The following is a 13,818-nucleotide window of genomic DNA, read 5'->3' as shown; positions in this document are numbered from 1 at the left end:
TTCCTACAAACAAAATTTAGATTAATTTATGTATGAGTTAAATCTTATCTTTAACACATCAATAACTGGCTGTTTTAACACTCATTTTGTTACTTGTTTCCTGGGTTTCGCTTTATTTGTCAGTCTGTGAACAGATCTGCCAATTAGCATTTACATCACAGACACTATCACATGTATTCTGAATATACACTTTCTCTCTAGACAGACATTCTTATTTGTATCTGTAGAAGCATGTGGGGCAACTTAAGGTGATTTAATTCAAAAGCAGACTTTGAGAATCCATTTTTGTACATCCTTAAGAGCCTATTTATCCTGAAAAGGTTTTTAGCTCATAGAAAAAAGAAGTGGTCTAAAGATAGAGTAAGATCTATTTGTTCAAAGAAATAACAGATCTGTGTAAAAGACAGGCAAGCACAGACTGAAAATTTCCAGAAGTGCAGCTAAGCTTCGTTTTTTGTGAGATCGCCAATACTGGAAATTGATTATACTTCTGACCTTCAAGGGACTCTGTACAGAATATTTAAAATATATACATCTTCAAAATATTATCTGAAGAGCCTGAAGTCAGAGCACTGACAATGTTATGTAGCCCAAGTTTAAACAACTGCAGTATGTTAGCTAGAAGGCAGGAAGCGGGGAATTCAGTGGAAAAGGCAGTGCTGCAAGGAAAGAATGATCAGCTATTTACATATAAGCATTCATGACTGCTCTTTATGTAATACCTTACCTTATCAAAGGGAGGGTAATTAATAGGTTGTTTTGAATATTCTTGAAATCTAATGTGCAAAGCTGTTGCATTTTCAGTGTAAGGGTTAGTCTGGACTGTTCCCATTGGATTTAACATTTCTTCAAGTTCATCTAAAATATTAGAACAATTAATATTATAGGACAGGAATCTACAAAAAGTAAAAAAACTCTGAAAGGCAATGATGCAATAAGAAATTGCTTCCTGTACGCAATGCACAGAAGCATATTTTGCTACAGAGAGCACTTTCTCCACAACGCACTGAATTTCTAGCATAAACTATCCTTCCCTCACATGCTCAGAAATGTTGAATTATCACCCAATGAGAAAGTGATTTTCTCTTTCCAAAAGAAATATAAAATAAAGGGAAGCTAAGTTATCCCTATACTGAGCCAAGCCCTTAATGCAGCTTCAATCCCAAAGAGATGTGAAGCTTCTGTAAATCGGCATATATTACCCCTATATCAAATAGTATGAAACAAAAGGAGTTTTAAGCCAGATTTCATTCAGCACTATAGCCAGGCTGACATGGTATTTCTTGTGGAGGGATGAAGCATGACATCTAGATTTCAGGCAGTCTTAGTAAGCAATCTGAATCTGAAGTGAATGAAGCCTTTAAAAAAAAAAAAAAAAGAATTCTAATCCATGGTTTTTGCTGACTCAGATACTGTTAAATGTAATACAGCTTATCTGTTTGTCATAGCATAGGCAACCCCAAAAGAAGCAATAAAATCCAAACTGCATCATAAAACACAGGTGACAATACTCTGCTTTCATGCAATTTTCCTTCCACAATGAATGAAGCTTTTAGAACACTATTGCCAAACAGGTTCCCTTACAACACTTTTTGACTTTTATGAAAAAGATTAAGACTGTGTATATTTACCCACATAACACAAGTAAAGAGATGACAGACAATTTATGTGCTGCAATTAAATATTCCATTATCTTGTATTACTCTTTGGCCTCATGAGTAATTCAAGTCCAAGTCTTAAAAGTTAAACTTTACCAGGAAATGATGACCAGCTGTGCAGTATGAGTTCTCCATTCTTCAACTGTCCTTTATAATCAAATACCATGGTATTTACCCAGGCTACAGGATAGTGCTGTTCAAGGAAAGAATTTTTTAAATGGAAACTAAATTCCAGTGAACATTATAATGTAGCAACTACTACAAGATCAGTAAAATTAAGAGTTTTTTTTTTTAAAAAAACAGTGCTGTCTTTCAGAAAAGCACATGCATAGCTTTCAGTACATGCTCAAGACCCACCAAAGACAACAGAACTTAATTTTAAGAGCGTCACACTGCCAGTGGCACACTAAAAATATACATTTCCCTGAATAAAAGCCTAGATGTTCATTTTTTAATTTTTAAAAAACCCTACCATATCTAGAGCTCAGAAGAAAACTAGCCTTTAAAATACGGTTCTTTAAATAGTCATTTTCAACTGGCTTACTAGCAAAATTTCAAGCCTTTTTCACCATCTGAAAAGTATGAGAAGGGTTTTTTTGTACTGGAGCATGTGACTCTTCATACATGCATTCTTTTTAAATACCATTTTTTTCAATTTTCACTCTTGAACACTAAAATGAGGACATGAAAGACTTCTGAATACTCAGCTCAATATAATTCAGAGGTACACTCAAGAAAAACAAATGAAATAATTACCACTTTTCCTGCTTTCCTAATGGTCTGGTATTTGGAAGGATTCATTGCCTTGGTTGACTTTTTAGTTTTCACCTTATCCATCACAGCATAAACTGCAAAGCAGAGCCTTGCCATTCTTGGTAGATCGCAGACATTTATTTCAAACTCCAGTATCTCATTCCAAACATGGTCACTTCTGCCAGATATTTCTGTGCTTACAATAGTCTTACAAAGGAGCTCTGTGCCATGGAAAAGACCAGCCCTAACATGAACCTGCAATAAAGAATTGAGAGGGGGGGGGGGAAAAAAAAAAAATTTAAAGATTGCCACAAAATCCACCCACAGAACCTAGAGAATTCTGTACAGAAAATTCTACAGAACATATACATATATACCTTTAAGCAATATTTTTAACTTAAAAACAAACACTAAATTTGAGTTTTTAAAATAAAGCAAACCAAATCATTTTTGAAAACAAGTTCTTGGTTGTTTTGCTCTTAATGTTCCTGACCAGCATGTTATAGAAAAATAAATTACTTGTACACATTAAAATTAAATAGCATATTATATCTACTGCATGAAAATGGAAAACAGCTAACACTATTTAATAGCTGCTTCTTTTTTTACATAATGATGAGTAAGAGGTAATGTGAAAAATAAGAACTGTCTAAATATTATAGGTTAAAAAAATTTTAAACAATAACTTAAACAAATCATAAATTATTAAAATTAAAATGTAATTATAAATTAAAATAAATATCTTTTTCTTCTATAYTATAGCAAATTCTTTCTGTAGAAATTATTTATGCTGAAAAACATAGCAAAATAGGTGTACTGAGTTATCCACCTTATTCATCATTAGTCAAAAAAAGCTGACTTTTTGACTTGTTCCCTCCAGAGTACTTCCTGAAAATAATTCATATCTAAATCAGTACTAACTTTAGATAAAGTCTGTCTAGAAAACAGAAGTGATGGTTCACACCTCAAACCAGTACGTCTTTCATTTCAAGGTTGAATTACCTATTCATCCTCTTTCTCCCTTCTCCTTCCACTCCTCTCCCCCATTAAAAAAAAAAAGAAAAAAATTTAGCTTATAGATTCTCACCAAAATATTTCAGAAACACACAGAAATACTAGAGTCTACTTTAACTTATATTTAACTGTCCTTGGGCTGCAGCAAATTAAAAGCATGGTAATAACAGTGATAACTTCAGTAAACATAAGAAGGTCCAAATGCTAATTATGTTGCTAACGTACAAATTCTTTTATAATTCTAAAGTTTCCCTAGTAAAGTTTCCAGTCATTTCTTTTCTTCTGGTAAGAGACATGAGCATGAAAGAATCTCTCCCACAATATTATGCCACTCCCTTTTACAGCAGTTCCATATGAGGCGAAATATTTTACACTCACTAAAAAAAAAAAAAAAAGTCAGCCACACTTATTTGAACTTGAAATTCAGTTTGTTCTGAATATTGGTAAGATTTCTTTTCTTTTTTTTTTTTTTGTCTGATGGAGTTTAATCATTTAAACCATTAAGTCTACAGCACTGGAAAATAAGATTTAAAAGCTCTCCACAGATTTTGGATCATTTCTTAATTTTTCCTGAGCAGCAAACCCAGGAAGATACTGATAAAGTCAGACCCAAAATGCTTCCAACTCATTTAAGATGCATATTAATATGATCTCAAAAAGTATGGTTGAGCATAAGATAAAATAAATTCTCTAGAGACTTGTACAAAGAATCCTGACGTTTCCTCTCGAATAACATTCAGTTTCTCTATGAAGTCAGGAAGGGAAAATGTAATGCATTTTCTGTCACCATGCTGTTAATTTGGGCGCGCTGCGGGGAAAGAGGAATAGAAGAATGGTTTGGTTTTTTGTTTTTCTGAAAGGGAATGGTTATTTGTAAAAGGCAATACTAGCTGGTAGATCAAATGTCATTCAATAGCAGAAGTGACTATGAATTATAAAGAAGGTTATTCTCCTCACATCTGAAAATGTATATAGATGAGAAAACTGCATTTTGATAGCCAATCCGAAAATATATTTGTTTAAATTATGCTACCTACCAAATTTTTCAGTTCTGAATTCCTTATATTATCRCATACAACTAATAATCTCCTAACTGAAGGAACAAATACAAAATATCAATATACAAATACTTCTAACTCAATATACCTAACAGTGAAGGAAATTGTAGGAAACAGCCAACTAAGCAGAAACTGAGATTATTTTTCTGAATGTAAAGCCAAATCTCCAGGCAGAACAGATTTGAGCTCATCTAGTACAGAAAAATCTTTGGTTTCTTCAGCTTAACAGGAAAATACACTTTTGATTTAAACTATATATAGAAATGCATGGACGGAAAGTTGTTGATCCTGACATCAGAAATCACCTGTAATAATAACAGTGTACATAATTCCCAGGAATTCTGTTTTGCCTGAAGCACCCAGAAACTGATGAGACCAGCTAGCCTGAACTACAAAAACAAGGAACAGGAAAGGAAAAGGGTGAGAAGCGAAGCCGCAGCTATTGACTCCAAAATTAAACACATTACAGGTCAATGCTAAGAAGTGGCTCACTTCTGCATTCCTACTTAATAACAGATGTACACAGAAAACTGCATGTTTCTAAGTTTCTAAATTCTTGAATAGTATCAGCAAGAATGACGACACATTAGTAGAGCACTATTAATCTGGCAGACATTTCGCTTCTTACTACAAACACTGCATTTATGAATCTGTCGGTGGTTTCAGCAAAAAGGGATGAATATTGGCTTGATCCAAAGCACAGTGAAACTGAAAGAACAACAGCAGTGAATTCAACAGAATCAGGACTGGGGAAACAACTATGTTTTCAAGAGACAATGCAGGGAAACATGCACAAGCTTGCAAGGTTACTTCACACACCCTTATTTTGGGGTAACTACAGGACTTTCAGTTTCTAAGACATTAAGAAATCAAGAAATACATTTAAAATACTAAATACTGTTTAGATAGTCTCCACAAAGACCAATACTAAAGAAGAGCCAAATTTTGTTGTTCCTCCTCAAGCACAAGATAAACAGATTTTCTTTTTCCTCTAAAGGCATACTGAAATTAATCATAGCTCAATTTTTGTACATACAAAAAAAGAAACAAAAAACCCTTGACAGGTATGCTATCCACCCTCTTCCCCCACTCCCTTTCTTTAAGGGCTCCAAGACTCTACAGAATGTCAAATTAAAATAATAATACAACTAGCTAAACAATGGTTTAGACATAGGAAAGGCACACATTCATTTCCACAGTCATTGCCTCATGCAGTAAAATTGCAACTATGATTCCTTTAGCTATAATAATGTAGTATCCCTAATACTACATTAGCATGACAACAGCAAACCTCAATGGCTAATTTTGAATTTCTTTCTAATCTACATGACTATTTACTTAATTGTCTGCCAAACAAAATAAAGGAAATGAATGTTGTTCTATTTCAAGGGCTTTGTAAGGTCTTAAAAGTAATCGTGCAATAAATTCCCATGTGTTAACAACTTGTGGTCTGTAATACAGACAGAAGCCCAGTCATGTACATTTTACAGGAAGTGATAGCATATTTTTTTTTGTGTTCAGCATGTTTAGAAAATAAAAGACAGACTATAGAAGCATGCAATCCATACTTAGACACACAGAATATAGTTTGGACTATACATAAATGTCATATTTCACTTTATGTTCCATCAAAAATAGTTTTATATTTAATCCACATTTGTTTTAGATGTTTATAGCACGACAGTTCAAATAGGCTTATTTCACACCAATATTAGTGCTTACAGATACCTTCCTAAAATCATGTACCATATTAGCAAATATGAACATAAGTGTCTGTAATTATATATATAAAATATATTATACTGTCTGTGATTATTAATAACACATAATACCCAACTTCAGACATATAAGCTATATACCAATATAACTGGGACTAGCTGAAAACGCCTACACTCTTTTGCTGAATTAAAACCTGTAGGATTTTGAGTTCAATAAACACTGAAAATCACCAGATAATGAACAGAATGTCTTCTGATACTAGGCGCTATTACTTACTTTGGCGTTTTCTTCTGTATTTAGTTTATAGCCCTTTAACAGAATAATCTTGAAAGGGTTGCAAATATCCCATACATTCTGAGAAGTGAAACAAAAAATACAAGTTTTCTCTTAATCAATGTAGCATACTGAGATCTATTTTACAAGCTAAACATCTTAGTGAAAGTCATCAATACAAACTAAAAAAAAGTATAATTTTAAAAATGAATAAGAGATCTTAAAAAAAAAAATTTGGTTATCATAACTACTAGAGCACACTAGGTGCCCTAAATGGAAAGGGGTTAGGAAAAAATAACCATCTGAAAATACTGAGACAAAATAAGAAGATACATTGAGTAATATCTGCTGACAATTAAATATAACCCCTCAAATGTATTATTCATTCTGAATATATACCCGCTGTTTAAAACAAAAACTGTTTCATAGACTGTCCACATTTCTAAGAATGAAGTTATGCAAATTATAACAGTGTTACAAGGACATGACAAGTTTAACAACAAAGGATGCACCACCATATTAAAAGAAAAGTTAGACGGATACGATGGCAAGAGTTGCCATCATCCTATTTCCCATGCAATCCTTCAAGCAAGCAACAGCGAGCCCTGAGCAGACCCGGGAGGCCTACACTGGAAAAGAGAAGTAGTAGCAGACATCCAGGCATTGGTAGTTTATGTTGAACAAGTCACTGTTCCCTCTGAGTGTTAAATATTCTCCAGACGAACTTACAGTTGTTGTTCTTGTTTTTTTTGGTGGCAGAGGAAGAGGAAGGTTGGACGATTTTCGGTTTATGGCAGCTTCTATGGCAATCATCTCCTGCTCACACATTTTCTTTATGGTGCAACACTCGACGAGAGTCAGTTGAGGAAGAGTCCTGTTCATCACACAATTGCGGATGTACTAAAAACACGTGGAAAATAGTTGTTATAAACTAACTGAACATTCCTATAGCAAAGRATCAATAATATATTACAGGTATACAAAGGAATTGGGATATATGTTATATTTTATAATTGAATACACAGGGAAGCAGTGTGCAGACATGAGGAGGAAGCATAGTACTGCTCAGCAGGATCGCCTCCCAATGGCACACGGAGCAAGAAGAGACTGTGGCCAAGGCCCCAGAGTGTAACTGTTACAGTAAGTTCTAAAGAGTTTATGTACCTGAAATTGAATTAACGGGTGGTCACCAAAAACATATTCTAGCCTCCCACTAACTTGCAACACATAGTCAGCAGGATCAACTTCCTCATCTTCTTTTCCATGGATAGTCAAACGTTTTCGGATTGCCAGTTCATTCAGCTTGATGGGATTCATGTTAGGAGACACCTGAAAACTAAATACATCCTAACAAAACACAAACAGGAATACTGAATATCCATTTTTCATATCAGATATACAAGGCTTAAATTATAGCATGCACAATGAATACAATCTTTCAAGTCTGCCAAAATATCTACATAAATTAGAAGTTAAATAATTCAGATTCTTTTGAAAAACTGTTTCTAATATATTTGGATGAACCTCAAAAACAAGAGTTTCTAGGAAATACTTAACTATCACACAATTATGCAACTTTAAGCTATCTTCATCTGAATGTTCTTATACGTATCTCTTCAAATCTGAGCATTCAGTTTTGCCACTCAGGTAGAAATATGTTATTGTATTAAAAAGTCTTGTTCCGACACTTACAGTTAATCTACACATTGTCAATGCAAATGGAGCAGTAGTCATCCAAAAGCTGCAAAATGGTCAACCCCTAAGCTTTTATATTGCTTATACTTGTAAGAACACAGAACTTTATCCAAATTCAAGTAAAGCAAATCTAAGCAAACTTCATTTCAGATATTCCACAGAATCACAGAACAGTTGAGGTTGGAAGGGAGCCCTGGAGATCTAGTCCAACTCCCCTGCTCAACCAGGGTCACCTACAGCAGGTTGCCCAGGACCCTATCTAGATGGCTTTTGAATATATTTGAATATTTTTGTATTATTTTCAGAATTTCACTGAAACAGAATACATAGAGTAGCATATTTGAGGAGTTTCTAATAAAATGAAATTGATGTTTATTTAATTTTTCCATATTTGAACCAGTCTGGTTTTTGATTTGCGATTCTTTCAACTTTAAGTTAAGCTGCCAAGACTCGTTTCATGTGCATAAAATCAAAGATTCATTTGTTATCATCTTACCATAAACCACTGTCCATAGTGTTGAATGTATCAAGGAATAATTCAAGGTCCAATTTGCATGTGCTCATATATGTGTTTAATGAAGTCCTCAAAGCACAGATTTAAGCACATAAATCCATATTCACTGGATTGGGCGCAATTAGTTAAAAAGGCAATTGATTCAGCAGCTATTAAGAGAGTCTCCCTGAACTCTGAGCTTCAGGATACTGTACTAGAACTTTGCATTTTACAATGCAAATGGAGGAGACAACAAAACATGTATGTATTTCATGGTGTTTAGCAGTATTAAATGTGCTAATTTTTTTTTTCTTTCTTACACTATCTTATTTGGAGAATTGGAGAGAAGAGGGGTAGCAGCCAGTACTAGTAGCATTCTGAATAAAACATTTTTCAAAGAAAATAGCCAGATCTTTTAGAAACTGTTTACATATTTCCATAGTTGCTCTAGTTTTGATTCTGTTCTAAACAGTTAAAGATAAGTTACTTTTTTTTTTTAATTAGCAAATAAAGGTTTAAATTAATTTAGAATTCCAAAAGTAAAAAAAAAAAAAAAAACTTCTGTTAAATCTTTTATCTCCCCTAATCTACCACATTATGTTCTACATACATTTATTTGCAAAGGTTCATTCAGAGGGTCTGTTTTTTGTTGTTTTTTTTTAATTTAAACATTCACACACTGCTGAACATGTAAGAATTCTAAAAGCAATTATTTAGAAACAGAAAATGTGGTCTTGCTCGCATTCTTTTGTCTTGTGCTTTATTTATATAAAAGCTTATTGGTAAGAAGCCAAGCTGTCCAAATGGAAAAGCATAATCATAAATTCAGGCAAAATTAATTCAATATTTTCTCAGTTTCAAAACCGCATGGCTCACAACAGCTTCTTCCTTTCAAAATGCTGCCAAACTCTGAAGGCTTTCTTTTCCTATCATAACTGATACTGAGGAAGTCAGGGAATGCCACTCTTTCTTCCCAGAAAGCTGGCACTACGACAGCCGCTTTTTCCCCCCTCATTGCAGGCCCTCAGCTGTATGGCACAGCAGCAGGCACCAGTTTCATTCTCTTGCTCACAGAGCCCGTGAGGGAGCTTTGACAGCTCACCCATATATTCTAGGCAACAAGTATTTTAATCTTCTCCTCTCTGTCTTGTACAGCATTCCTACTGAAAGGACACAGCAGTCCCCATACTTTTCTTTAGTTCTCCTGTTACGATATTTAGTACTAAGTGCAAGTAGCAAAGTCTGGAGCAGAGTTCTTGCATTAAAACAGCTCAGATTTGAACTGCTCATAGCTTTGAAGGTCAGAACAGGCAGCAGAAGCATCTGAGGCATTTCAAGTGTCAGCCGTCCAAACTATTAAGGTGGCAGGCAAACACATTCTGCACCAGCAAGAACTTTTGTGCTGCTTTTGTGCCGTTTTCAAATGCACGTGACTGTAGTACTTTAAATCAAGAGCAGACCAAAACTCAGATATTTGAACTCACCTCTCATTCCCCCTGGACAATTACAAGTCCTTACTAAGCTGGAGATGGAATAAGGTGCTTCCAACCAACCATCCACGCATCCAACTTCAGCTAGTGTTGCTGGCTACCAAGTTTAATATTCACCCCTTCATTTAGCATTTCCAGAGTCAGACATGTTTTTACTACTTTGGATTTTTCTTCAGTTAATAAAGATGCTATCTGTAATACTATAGCTTTGTAAATAAAATTGGTTGAATCATCAATATCTAACAACTGGGTCAAAACACATACCAAATATAGTCAGATACATTACATGCTTCTGAGATTCTAAGTTTTCCCATTCTGATTCCTCGCTGTTATTAAAAAAGACTACAGTGTAAACAGGGGCATGAGGAATGCTGGACTCGAGCAGAATCATAGCAACTTCATCATCAGAAAAATAAAATAAAACTGTTATTCTAGGTGGAAATTGAAGTTTCCTTTTTCCTTTAAAAATAAGCTATGGGGTTTGTTTGCTGAACTATTAGGGTAATTTTAAGTCTCAGCCAATATTTTGTTTGTCTATATGTATGTCCAGTTTAGAGAATAGTAACTCCTTTTTTTTAACATATTTCTCAACCTAAATATTATCAGATTAACCCCAGGAATTTTCAGCAATGAATCACACACAAGTAGTGTGCTGAATACACTGTCTCCCAATCCCTAGTGAAGTAATGCAACAAAAATTGGCCCAAAAAAATTCTGCCAACTTTGAATTACATTTTACACTTAAATGAACAAGAACTAATACAGAAAATACGTTGTACAGTTAAGATAAAACATATAAACTATAATGGTAAAATTTTTCTGCTCCAGTTACACTGCTCTTGCTACATTCCCATTAGTACAGAACAACATACATATACAAACTATATGGTTATTGTCACATTATATACTGCATTATACAGTGGATTAGCATTGCCCTTCATCAGTTAATGTAATTTGACTTTAGAAGTTCAGTTCACTACTGCGAACTACTCTTCCTCACTTCCTTTCAAAAGTCAAGGACCCTGGTAAAAGAATCTGCATTTTAGAAACAAGTATCATAACATTAATGCTCTATTTCATTCACATCTTTGATCCATCACATGCTAACTCACACCAGAATCAAGAACAGTACAACTGGTCAAACATGACAATCATTCCTACCTGGCAGTTATCGAAATGAACGGCAACTACAAGATTTCCACTATAGAGCTTATCTTGGAAGCTCTCTTGGATAACAGGCTCCTGTTCTGGTGGGTAAGTGTGCTTTAACCAGTCCATCCAAGAGAGACCAACAAGCGACTGAATCCTCTCCTCACTGATTCTTCGCATTTTAGCTCGGAAGTCATTCACTTCAGGGTCTTGTAAGGCATCAAACTCATGGAGACCTACGAAAATTCAATCAAAAAGAATACCTAACTGCACAAATACTGCCTATCTATTCCATACCAGTCACACCTTTATTATCTTGAAGCTGCTCGAGTGATTTTCTTCATGAATCATCCCATCTAAAACAAGTGGTCAAAAGTGAGTTTAGCAAATAGCAAAAACCAATGTCTCTCTTAGGAAACATTAAATGGAAAAGCCAACCTCACCCTGATTTCAAGAGACTGAGAAAGCTCAAGTCTTCCCTTACAACAGCAAATGCAAGTAAAGCAAGGCAAATGCATTATGAAGACCATATATGGGAAGAAGTGTTTGCAAGTTATCCATTTTTCCCCCCAGAAAGATAACAACAGTTTTTAAAAGGCAAAAAAGGAGGAAAATAGGACTATAAATTAACAAATTACTCTTGGTTTTTCTTTGTGATTAAATCTTCTACTGAAGTCAAAATGAAAGGACTGAAAGTTAAACCAGCCCAAACCCAGTAAAGCTCCTTTTCTAAAATATGTAAAAAAAAAAAAGTATACACTGGATAGTCTACACAGCTGTGCTTCTTCAGTACTACATAAAGTATAGGTACCTGCAAGCATTACATTTCTCCTGAACTTTGAAGGATATTGTCCAAATTAAACAAAGCACTAAACACCTTTTAAGAACAAAGCACATCAATTTTAGAAGCTTAGCCTGGAATGCTTTTTTCCCCACTGCTGAGGTACAGAATAGGGGCTAAATAAAGAAGCATCTTGCACAGCCATAATTAGCAAAATATTTATTAAAGAATGTGAATCTCAGAATCTGTCAAAAATCCTATGTCTGAATGGTTAAACTGGCAAACAGTTTCCATTGTCAGCTTTAACAAATAGGCAGACAGTGTACTGCTGAAATCTAAACAAAACCTGCAGTCTTTATAAAAGAGCTAACAATGGTTCATTGTTTTCAAACAAGAGGTATGACCTCACAGGACCCTGTCAATCTTTATTGTATAACGAAGCAGAGTAGATTTTAAAGCTGAAAATTCTGAAATAACATCAAGAACAAGTTACTGTGAAACCTTTAAAAATAGCTTTTCATTGTTTGCTGAAAATCACTGCCACAATTGAAAGCAAAAACAAGAATCATATTGTTAACCAACTCAGAAACCACATGCACCAAAACCAGAATAATTTCTAGTTTCTTCTGTATATTGAGTTTGCTGTTAAGCTTCTTAAGATATGGCTTTTCAAGTTATCATGCTTTCCTTCACTTAGCAATAACAGATTTTTTCCCACCATCTAATAAGATAAAATTTGCCCTCAAATTGTAGCAGCAAGGCAATAGAGTGCCGTAAAATAAAATGAAGTAAGAAATCCTTTCAAAGGCATTCTTATTTTGATTATGCAGTAACCCCTAAAAGAGCTATTTGGCCATCCCAATTCATTGCAGAGAGAAAAAGAGGATTAAGTAGTTATAACAAACGTAAAATCAGGTCACTGTTATAGAAACATATTTGCCATTTAACTTTTCAACCTTGTCTTGTAGACAAGTCAAAAGGTCATGCACAAGCTCTGAACTGGGATTTCACCTCCAGTCACATGATTTGTTTTTACTTGTAATAGCTCTACCAGATATGTTCCTTTGTTCAATTATTTAGATTTTTTTCTCTTCAAAATTACCTCCCATCAACTTTCAAATGCTTCACCTTGATGTGATAAATAGTAATTAAATTCTTTTAAATTATATCAATATTAGTTTAGAAAGGGAAGTTCTGGAAGACAGGATCAGAAATACTTCCTTTAATGTTTTTCCACTGTTACCTGCCCAAATAAGACCCTCAAGCAATATAAAGTTTCCCCTCCTTTTTCAAAAAAATGGAAAGTAAATGCAATTACCTTTGCCTATAAGGACACCTATTTTGGAATCCAACTTTTCTCCTGGATCACAATTCCTTGTCACTAGTTTAAGGACAGGAAGAAAGGGTCTAACATCACAAAGTCTCCGAGTTTCATCCTCTAATTCTTCATGTACAGCAGTCTGATTCACACATGAGAACATGTAAGAGTCAATTTCCATAAGGAGATGGAAGAGTGGATATGTATGCGCCTGCTTCCATAACAGCTGCAAAAAACACACACAGACATATCTTACAGCACTGAAGGCAACATGAATTTCCATTTATGTTCCCTGAAAAATATAAAAGTAAAGTGGCTTAAGAATAAAACGTTTGTTAAATTCTTCATTTTTATTGCTACATATCTTTAAACATTTGCTTTATCTTGTCTTTAGTCTTTGTTTTGAGGTTATTCTTA

At 34.4% G+C, this 13,818-nt stretch overlaps 1 protein-coding gene across 2 annotated transcripts in view; it reads right to left on the bottom strand.

Annotated features, from left to right (window-relative positions):
* The window catches only part of PIK3CB (phosphatidylinositol-4,5-bisphosphate 3-kinase catalytic subunit beta), a 114,165-nt gene that overhangs the window by 31,703 nt on the left and 68,644 nt on the right, over positions 1-13,818 (bottom strand). For both annotated transcript variants that reach the window (XM_026080124.1, XM_026080123.1), the window contains exons 4-11: positions 13,402-13,627; positions 11,315-11,538; positions 7,640-7,822; positions 7,205-7,375; positions 6,479-6,556; positions 2,415-2,666; positions 1,755-1,851; positions 728-858 (exon numbers count right to left, since the gene is read on the bottom strand). In XM_026080124.1, coding sequence (XP_025935909.1) covers positions 728-858; positions 1,755-1,851; positions 2,415-2,666; positions 6,479-6,556; positions 7,205-7,375; positions 7,640-7,822; positions 11,315-11,538; positions 13,402-13,627 — 1,362 coding nt within the window. The remainder of the gene's footprint in view (positions 1-727; positions 859-1,754; positions 1,852-2,414; positions 2,667-6,478; positions 6,557-7,204; positions 7,376-7,639; positions 7,823-11,314; positions 11,539-13,401; positions 13,628-13,818) is intronic.

This window comes from Apteryx rowi, unplaced genomic scaffold, assembly GCF_003343035.1.
Source record: "Apteryx rowi isolate R43461 unplaced genomic scaffold, aptRow1 scaffold_51, whole genome shotgun sequence".
Lineage (NCBI taxonomy): Eukaryota > Metazoa > Chordata > Aves > Apterygiformes > Apterygidae > Apteryx > Apteryx rowi.
Note: the sequence above shows the minus strand (reverse complement) of the source record. Positions and strands in the feature narration are given on the sequence as shown.